The sequence below is a fragment of the Pygocentrus nattereri genome, chromosome 4, assembly GCF_015220715.1.
Source record: "Pygocentrus nattereri isolate fPygNat1 chromosome 4, fPygNat1.pri, whole genome shotgun sequence".
Classification (NCBI taxonomy): domain Eukaryota; kingdom Metazoa; phylum Chordata; class Actinopteri; order Characiformes; family Serrasalmidae; genus Pygocentrus; species Pygocentrus nattereri.
Window position 1 is genome coordinate 6,704,654 of NC_051214.1, and position 10,898 is coordinate 6,715,551.

General features: G+C 40.0%; 1 protein-coding gene across 1 annotated transcript; it reads left to right on the forward strand.

Moving 5' to 3' along the window:
- The first annotated feature begins 420 nt into the window (after positions 1-420).
- Positions 421-9,268, forward strand: LOC108411750 (polymeric immunoglobulin receptor-like). Its single transcript, XM_017683479.2, has 6 exons — positions 421-533; positions 4,769-5,086; positions 5,493-5,807; positions 6,020-6,112; positions 8,299-8,397; positions 8,482-9,268. The coding sequence occupies exons 1-6, from the start codon at positions 485-487 to the stop codon at positions 8,538-8,540; spliced, it is 933 nt and encodes a 310-aa protein (XP_017538968.2). The 5' UTR covers positions 421-484; the 3' UTR covers positions 8,541-9,268.
- The last annotated feature ends 1,630 nt before the right edge of the window (positions 9,269-10,898 follow it).

Here is a 10,898-nt window from a genome sequence, read left to right on the forward strand (position 1 = left end):
CATCATATTTCCCACATGACATACAGTTTAAGACTGAATAAAAAGAAAATGAAAGATCCTGGCAGACATTTCAAGGTACTACCACACTTTTCTGAGAATGGGTTTTCAGCACCCTGTGCATGCAGACCAAACAGGTTGACGCTCAATCACTCCCTACACTCCCCCACACCAACCGTGCACTGCAGAAATAGTAAATTTGTCAGTGTGGGTGTGTTTGCTGTGAAATGATGCACCACAAAAGAGGAAACAACAAGTGTTCTCACGACTCAGAGTCCACCATGTCACCATGTGGTTTTGCGATTCTGAAGAAGCTGCTGATGCAACCTCTAAAAGACAGACAAGTTCTGGGAAAGTAGATTCTCTCACAGCTCCTGTGAGCTGCATGGACATTAGAGTTATACTCAGTGTGTTATACAGGGCTAGTGTAGTGCTGGGTGTGGAGCGGTCAGTGTGCTGTGGACTCCATGTTGTTTTACTAGTGAGGATGTTCCTGACTTTCTGTCTTCTCTTCATTGGGCTTCATGTCTCTGACGGTGGGTGTGACATTCTTTTAATGTTCGTAGCATTGTATGTGTGTCTTTCTATCATAATATTTATGTGTCAAACAAATTTTGTGTTAGATTTCCTGTAATATAATCCTGCTGTGTATACAAGCAATCAAGTTAAAGACATTTACTTACAGGGTACTCAAGTGATTCAGGTCAGTTTAAGGACATATACACCTCTCTCTCTCTCTCTCTCTCTCTCTCTCTCTCTCTCTCTCTCTCAATCTCTCTATCTCTCTCTCTCTCCCTCTCTCCCTCTCTCTCTCTTTATCTCTCTCTCTCTCTCTCTCTCTCTCTTTATCTCTCTCTCTCTCTCTCTCTCTCTCTCTCTCTCTCTCTCTCTCTACCAATTAATATTTGCAGCATTGAAAAAACAGCATATATGAATGAAAATATAAAGTACCCAAATATTGTTATACATATCATACTTCTTTAACATACCTACACATTTCTCCTACTGTTTCTGACCAAATACATTTAGAATTCTTTCTCAAGACACTCAGAACGAACATGCTTTAGGAACACTTTCAAACACTTTCAGTGCAACTTGAGTGTAGAAAACTAGTATGGCTCTTAGTTGCTACACAGCAGGAAGCACATAGATACAGAGAATACTCACCTAGCAGGAGAATCAGTGAACAGGATTAAGGCTAGGAAGGGACCTAGGGCCGTCAGAGTGTATGGTCTGGCTCATATATTTCTGTAGCAACTGTCTGTTTTGGTACAACATATGCTCCCATCCAGACAGTGTCTCTTTCAGGGAAGGCCTTGCATATTTCAGCAAGACAATGATAAACCACATACTGCATCCATCACAACAACATAGCTTCACAGAAGAAGAGTCCAGGTGCTGAACGGGCGGCCTGGAGTCCAATTGTTTTTCCAATAGTAAACATTTGGCACATAAGGAAGCAAAAAAAAAATCTGACAAGGAGACCCAGGACTGAGTCCTACATCAGACAAGAATGGAACAATATTCCTCCCCCAAAACTCCAGCAATTGCTCTCCTCACTTCCCAGACATTTACAGGCTGTTGTTAAAAGAAGAAGTGATGCTACACAGTAGTAGAGATGGCTCTGTCCCAACTTTTTTGAGATGTGTTGCTGCCGTCAAGATGGAAATGAGTTAATGTTTTTCATGAAATGGTAAAATGTCTCATTTTTAATATCTGATATGTGTTCTATGTTCAATTGTTCAATATATATATATATATATATATATACACACACACACACACACACACACACACACACACACACACACACACACACACACACACACACACACACACACGCCACTTTATTAGGTACACTTGCTAGTAAAAGGTTGGACCTCCTTTTGCCTTCAGAACGGCCTTAATTCTTCATGGCAGACTTTCAACAAGGTGTTGGAAACGTTCTTCAGAGATGTTGGTTGGTTATTTGAGTTCCTGTTGCCTTTCTATCATCTGGAACCAGTCTGCCCATTCTCCTCTGACCTCTCACATCAACAAGGCATTTTCGTCCACACAACTGACCGCTCACTGGATATTTCCTCTTTTTCGGACCGTTCTCTGTAAACCCTAGAGATGGTTGTGCGTGAAAATCCCAGCAGATCAGCAGTTTCTGAAATACTCAGACCAGCCCGTCTGGCACCAACAACCACACCACGTTCAAAGTCCCTTAAATCCCCTTTCTTCCCCGTTCTGATGCTCGGTCTGCACTTCAGCAAGTTGTGTTGACATTTACATTTACATGTACAGCATTTAGCAGACGCTCTTATCCAGAGCGACTTACAAGAAGTGCTTTGTCAATCTAGAGAAAGTATCTTTGCTAGTTACCAACAGTTTAGAGAAAAAGACAGTCCTGAGCTCAGATACTGCTAGAAACAAATATGTCACGGCAGACACCAAGAGAAAAAGAAACAGAGTTGAACGCAGAACTCCTCTACATGCCTAAAGGCATTAAGTTGCAGCCGTGTGCTTGGCTGATTTGTTCAAGCAGTTGAACAGGTGTACCTAATATAGTGGCCAGTGAGTGTATATATACCCCATGCATGTAGTCATGCATGTATTCACTAATCCATCCAAATCACTTAATTCAGGTGTTCCAATCACTTCCATGCTGACAGTTGTGTAAAACCAAGCGCCTAAGCCTGCAGACTGCTTCTACAGACATTAGTGAAAGAATGGGTCGCTCTCAGGAGCTCAGTGAATTCCAGCGTGGTGCCGTGATCGGACGCCACCTGTGCAACAAGTCCAGTCGTGAAATTTCCTCGCTACTAAATTCCACAGTCAACTGTCATCCAAGCCTTACATCACCAAGCACCATGGAAAGCGTCGAATGCAGTGGTGTAACGTGCCACCACTGGACTCTAGAGCAGTGGAGCCGTGTTCTCTGGAGTGATGAATCATGCTTCTCCATCTGGCAATCCAATGGATGATTCTAGGTTTGGTGGTTGCCAGGAGAACAGTACTTGTCTGACTGCATTGTGCCAAGTGTAAAGTTTGGTGGAGGGGGGATTATTGTGTGGAATTGTTTTTCAGGAACTGGGTTTGGACCCTTAGTTTCAGTGAAAGGAACTTTTAATGCTTCAGCTCCAAGAGATTTTGGACAATTTTATGCTCCCAACTTTGTGGGAAGAGTCCGGGAACGACCCCTTTCTGTTCCAACATGACTGCACACCATAAAGACATGGATGAGTGAGTTTGATATGGAAGTACTTGAGTGGCCTGCACAGAGTACTGACCTCAACCCGGTAGAACACCTTTGGGATGCATTAGAGCGCAGACTGTGAGCCAGGCCTTCTCATCCAATATCAGTGTCTAACCTCTGTGATGGGGAGTGAGGAGGCGGACGCATATGCAGAGATAAGCGAGATTTATTAAGGGCAAATCCAAAATCAGGGTCGAGACTGTCCAGGATCATAGAGCCAACACGGATTGAACGGGGGGCAGACATGACCGACAAACAATAAGCAATAAGCGGGTTCAAACAACACACAGTAACTAGAACAACCAACACAGCAGATAACACCAACACATCAAACAAAGAGCTGCAAAAACAAAGGGCAAACACAGGGCTTAAATATGACACTGGAAAGATGAGGGACAGGTGAAAACAATCAGGGGTGGAGTCACAAAACAAGGGACATGAACCAAAACAAACGCACATGGAAGACCAAAACACAACACGAGCACATGGACAGGACTGGGAGGGGCCAATCGTGACAACCTCACAAATATGCTTCTGGAAGAACGGTCAAAAATTCCAATGAACACACTCCTGATCCTTGTGGAAAGCCTTCCCAGAAGAGTTGAAGCTGTTATAGCTGCAAAGTGTGGGCTGACATCATATTAAACCCTATGGATTAAGAATGGGATTGCACTCATATTTCATATGCATGTGAAGGCAGACGAGCAAGTACTTTTGGAAATATAATGTGTTATATATATATGACACACACAAACCAATTTCCAAAAAAGTTTGGATGTAAAATTATATACCATTATACCATTTACATACCATTGTGCTGAATTTGTGGGTGATGAGGGTGATCTTGAGGGTGATGGTGAAGATCTGGATGATGTTTGAAATTTCTGTTACACCTTAAATACTGCAGCAGTTACACATGTGCCTGTGCATGCATCGAAATGTAACTGCTGCATGCAAAGAGTAATCTGGACAACTTGTTTGGGGCTGAGATCAAAATATTCAGGACTGGCCATTTAAAAGGTTCATTTATTTTAAACTTTAACTGGAAACTGGCTCTTGCCTTGGACAGCAGTGACAATACCACAACATTAAAATCATGTGTGAGCTAATCTTTCTTTCTGATTATTAAAGTTATAGTGAGAGCTTATTATTATTTCTGCCCTGTCATCAGTTTGCTCAACATAGAGAGTGAAGAGGAGGGGTTATGAAACAAGGCACTGAGGGGGTCGTTTACATTTGCATAATCATAAATGTTCACAGGTCTTCACATTATCACATTATCACAATCACATAATCACATTATCAGTTTTGAGGTTTTTGGACACTTCTTAGCATTTTTTGTGGTTTCTTAGGAATTCATTATAGCAGAAAACTATGTCAATGGAGGTTTTTTATGACTCATTTCATGACTTTATGAGAGCTTTGAGCTTCATTACTTTATTTCCTGAATTCATTTATTTAAATAAAAGTTCTCTCTAATATGAGACAATGAGACTGTGAACTTTATCTTACTGATGTGTGTTTCTACAGGCTGCATTCTGGTAAACAGGAGTGAATCATTACGTATTACAGCATACACAGGAGGATCTGTCCTGCTGCCCTGCTACTGCACTGACCTACACACCAAACCTCAGACAGGATTCACCTGGAAATACAACACAAAGGGAGATGAATGGGAAAAGATATCCAGTGAGAGTGGTCAGTACAGAGACAGAGTTCAGCTGGTTAATGGTCAGTCTCAAGGAAATCTCTCTCTACTCATATCACACCTGACTGAAGAGGATGGAGGACAGTACCAGTGTTATGTTCAAGCGGTTGGAAATGTCTACATTACTCTCACTGTTAAAGGTAAGTAGCATATTTGGATGTTTTCATTGTGAAAGTAAATCTCATTAACACCTGTAAAGATGTAGAGAATCAGCTCTATGAGGGTTTCTTAGCTGTACATTAGAAATGCTCTGAGCTCATTAGTGTGTGATGGGCTTCAGTGAAGCCCTGCTGAGAGAGCTCTGTAGTGAAGGTGTGTAGAGTAGGTGTGTGTGGACACCTGTTTTACTTTTGTTTTACTTTTTCTCCTGGTTGTGTTTCATGCCAAAGAAGGTACATGTAGAATTCTTTGTTTTTGGTTGTTTATTTATGCAAATATTATTGTTTTCCATATTACACCATAACATACCAAAAATAGCACACATATTTTGATTAGCTGTTTTTGTTGTTATGTGCTTAGGCTTATCTTTTTGATGTATTTCTGCAGGCTGCACTCTGATAAACCTAAAATCACAGACTATCACAGCTCATATAGGAGGGTCAGTACTGCTGCCCTGCTCCTGCCCTGACCTACAGACCACACCTAAGGGATTCACCTGGGAGAAACGTAATGTATTCAAAAGCAGATGGGAAGTGATATCCAGTGAGAGTGGTCAGTACAGAGACAGAGTTCAGCTGTTTAATGGTCACTCTCCAGGAAACCTCTCTCTACTCATATCACACCTGACTGAAGAGGATGGAGGAGAGTACAGGTGTGGTGTTAAACAGAGTGAACACATATATGTCAGAATCAATTTCGAAGGTAAAACACTGTTTTGATCTGTATCCATTCACTCAATTCAACGTCTCCACTCTTTAGCTTTGATTGTCGATGATGACACGGCATTTAGTTCTTAACACAACCTTCACACAATACATGCTGAAAATTATATCTTTTTAAAATTAAAAGTAAGCGATAATTTTACGTCTACAGCTGTTTACAAAACCTGTTTATCAAATCTTCTCTCTGTACAGAGGACCCAAGTAAATCTACTGCAGTGGTCAATGTACAGACCAGACCAACCACTTCAATCCCTGCTAGTTCAAGTTCCTCTCAAACCCCTGAAGGTAAACACATCACAGTGACTCTTGAAAGTAAGATATCGACAGCTGCTTTTTTGAATGGTCAGTTTAATGGTCAGAACTTACAGCACTGCACACAGAGGAACAGTAGAAATCTGCCTAGCTTTTATGTCTGAATTTAATATATATTAATGCTGTATTTAAACATACATTGTTTGGGATCTTTATTTATTTTCCCAGTTTAACCTGAACTAACTGTGTGCAGGTTTGTATGATACATATTTCAAATATCTCTACAGCTCTGTTCACATTTTGTAGTGATGCTGCATTTTGTAATGAACATGTAATGACATTTTAGATAATTCATCATAATGCATAGTAATTTATATTAAATGTTACTAAAGCGATACTCTTGCTGCAATGAAAATTGTTACAATTGCCACATTTTGTACTGCAAAAAGCTGAATATGTATCACGATTGGCCCCTCCCAGTCCTCCACGTGCTTGTGTTTACCTTTGGGTCTTGTCCATGCGCTTTCTTGTTTTGATTCTTCCCTGTTCTGCCCCCTTGTTTCTAGACTCCACCCTTGATCGTTTTCACCTGTGTCCTGTAAACCCTCTTGTTAACCAGCTGTGTATGGTATCCTGTATTTAAGCCCTGTGTTTTCCCCTTTTAGGTTACTGGTCTTTACATCGTGTTGTATGGTGTCATATCTTCTGGCTTCCGTTAAATTTCTTAGTCTCTGTTTTTGTGTTTAGTCTGTGTTCCTTTACATTATGTCTGTCTCTCCAGTTCTCAGTGTTGGCTCTTTGAGCCTGGACTGTCTAGACCCTGATTATGGATTTGCCCCTAACAAATCTTGCTTCTCTCAGCGTATGCATCCGCCTCATCTTCGCTCCCGGCGTTACAATATGTTATTGTGGCAAATTTATCCTGGGGAAAAAAAGCTCGTTGTCTTTACTTCACAAATGCCTCTATGTGTATAAAATATATGAAATCAATTTGATTCTTTCCTACAGTGAGTGAACGCAAAGAAAAACATTGTGTTGGTCCTACATATTTCATTAAGTGAAACTTGTGTACAGTCTTGAATCAAATAAAGTCAGTACATGTTTCTTCAGTCTACTATAGTAACCTTCTTCAAATCATCATCACAACAGACAGAACAAAACTTTAATGACATAATTCAGCTTAGACCAACATTTCAGGCTTAATTAAGCCTTTTTTTACATCCTGCATGCTGGGTGTTGTGATGAGAGAACAATGATGAACGAAGACATGAATATGATATACATTTTTTATAAAAGTGATGAGGCTTAGAAATATTATGTTGCACTACACAGTATAATGTAATGGGAAGAATGTTTCTGTGTATGGACAGTGAGCTACATGCTTCAATAATGACCATAAAACCCTACTTTCTCTATAGAAGACCCAATTAAAACTACTAAAACTACTGTAGAGGTCAGTAGACTAACCAGTCCAAGCATTCTAGGAACAGCATTCACTCCAGTGACCAATGGTAAACACAGCAGTATCACACATGCAGCAAACAGTTAATACGGCTGTGGTGTATTTTAATTGAGAGCCTATAACATGTTCTCCAGACTGTAAGCAAGCAAGCAAGCAAAATTTATTTATATAGCGCTTTTTACAACAGGTGTTGTCACAAAGCAGCTTTACAGAACAATCAGTATTACAGAGAGAAGAGAAAAGAAGAAAGAAAATCCGGGTCCGAGCCCCCATGAGCACGCCAGCGGCGACGGTGGCAAGGAAAAACTCCCTAAAAGAGGAAGAAACCTTGAGAGGAACCAAGACTCAGAAGGGGAACCCACCCTCCTTTATTAGTTATTAAACATTATTAGTATGAAGTATTATAGTAAAGTGGGGAAAGAAAAGATCTGAGGGTGAGGACTGAACAGCGCTGTACAGCAAGAAGCTCAGTGGTGGTCAAACCGGTCCAGAAGGCTGGTGAGCAGCAGCACCAATCAAGGCAATAGAGGCAACAGCATCTGACACACAGGATGGGCAGCTGATCAGCTCGGCAGAGAAAGGACAGGAAAAAAACAGAGTTAGTACTGTAAAGAGTGGCTGACCACAGATTACAGTAAAACAGAGCAGCAAAGACTCCAGCAGGTCTAGACCTGACAGGGAAGACTAGTCACCAAATGCTTGACTGTACAAATAAGTTTTTAGCCTTAAAGATTGACTGTAACCCTTCTCCCTTCAGCCCCTCCACAGTCTCTGCCCTTCGTCCCCTTCGCCTTGGTGACTGTGATCTTTCTCCACATTATAGTAGCTGTGGTTTATCACACCAAGAGGAACAAAGGTACAAACTATATAATCAAGCTGTATTAATTATACACATTTTCTTTGTGTGATTTTACATTTTTCTTGGAAATATTTGTAACAGATCCTGCCAGAGTTCCTTACAGCACTGCTGATGGAGATGGAGTGGTCAGTCTGGAGTAGTACAGTTCTGCAACATTGGCCTGATTCTGCACTTTTCATCATCTTAAATGTTTATTTAGCACCATTTTTAAAGAGACTAGCATTATAAAATGTTTATGAATGGGTTAAAACTTGTTTAGCACTGGATGTCCATAAAATCATAAACAACTTATAATCATAAACAACTTAACATCTATTACACTTATATAAAAATGGCAAGAGTGGCCTGTTGCTCACCAAATAGTGAGCACACATTCATCTATACTGTTAAAGCTCAAACCTTATTTGTTATCCATCAGTCCGAATTAAACCTCTCAGCTTTGTATATTAATATCCGTAAAACATTGCAGTTCACAGTGTTATGGTTTCCCATTTATTCATGTGTTATAACTGCTTTTCTTGAATTGATCTTTAATATGAAGCCCTGTCAGTCGCAAGCTAAGTGGTCATTTACTTTCACTCATGCTGCAGGATATATTGTGTTCTACAATATGACAAAGTGAGTTTAGAGTGTACCTTGTAGCCCTGCCTAGTGCTAATTAACATATATTTGCATGTTGGTCAGTTAGAAAAAGAAATACAAAACTGGAAATGAAAAGTTCATCTCCAGCAGGTGGCGCTGATGTTCGTTTTCATTTTCCTTTTCAGTCTGACAGTTAAAGTGCGTCAGCACTGAAAACGGAATCAGAGACGGTCGCTTTGCTGTTGATTTATTCATTTTGCATTTTAATTTTAATTTTGTCAGACTTGCAGCCGATCGCTTTGAAAACGAAATAAGAAAGTAAACTTTGCGTTTTGATTTTAGTTTTGACACGTGTTCTGTGTTTCATCAAGAAAAGCCAAAGCCAAAGTGAAGTTTGTGTTTTCTTTTGTCTGTTAGTTTTTCATTTTAGATTTGGTCGTGAAAAACTGGAGTAACGACTAAAATGAAATTAAAAATAGGCGTTTTCAATTTATATTTATTTTTGTCACAAACGGCTCGTGCTCATGTGAAGGCATTTCATTTTATTTTCAATTTTGGCAGGATATTTGTGCAGATGTTGTGTAGAGTTTCGATGATTCGCACATCATTGACTGTTAAAAAAAAAAAAACTAGAAAAATAAAAATGATTTACCTTTGGTCAAATGTAAGTGATATTACTTTGTCTATTTACCAACAATAATCAGTTTTTGGTACACGAAGCTGAACTGGAGTGTCTTTCAGATTTAGATTGATAAACATATTTTGCTCAAGTAAATGATCATTTTACTTTGCATTTTTCAAAGTACTGAGTTTATTAAAACTAGCATTGTACCTCCCATGTAATTCTGTACTGAGGGCATTCTATAGTCCTATGCTCCTTCTATTAGACCAATCCCATTGTAATGTAACCTTGATTTGTGTTTTTACCATTTCATTGTGCCATTTCATTCATTTTTTAGATGAATTTGTGATTATGTAAAATTGCTTACTGTGCAATAAACACAAATAATTTCAACTGCACTACTAGGTGGTTTCTGCTTTGTGCAGATGAGTGTTTATGTCCCTTTCCCTCTCGCTTTCCTCAGTCATACTCAAACACATTGGATCTTAAAAGCATTGGTAATTCTGGTAATTCACAACCTGCACTCATATTCCTTTGCTGGAGAGCGTTTAAAGGCTAAATAAATAAATAAATAAATATATAAACGTAATGAAACTATTGGAATGACATCACTGTGTCCCTCCGAGGATCTGGAATGTCCCAGAGCTGCTGGTCGCTGTCCAAGGTGTTGAAAACCCTTCCTACATGCAAGATCAGGACTAGACTAAAGAAGGCTGATACTTGAGCTTTCAGAGTTCACAAGACTAGAGAGAGAAAATGAGCAGCTCCTTTATCCATTCAGCAACACACACTGCTGTAGAGAAATGTTGCACCACAGAGGACGAAACAGCAAGCATTTTCACAACTACGAAGGAACTGTGTCACTGAGTGTGGTTCAGAGTGTCACGAAGCTGCAGTGTATCAGGCACAGCGGTACAGTGGTGATACTGAGTACACTCTCTGGCCACTTTATTAGAAACCCTTCCCTTTAATTGCCATCATGCTGGAGAAGAAACTGTGGTCCATATCTTTATGCAGGATTTGTTTTCTAAGGGCTCCCAAATGATGCAACTGTCCAAGTGTTGGCCCTGTAGTAGCTTATCATCAGGAGATTCAATCCCTGGCGATGATACAGTCGAGGGCTGGGAGTCCAAAAGATGCCCCCCTCACCCAGACGGATACATGACGGTTAGGATTTGGAAGAGACGCCTCCCAAAAGAAGGTGTTCTATAAATGTTGATTTTGTATAATTTTAGCCTATTATTATCTTGGTTAAAACCTTGGATTTAAATGGATCATAATATACACCCTAATG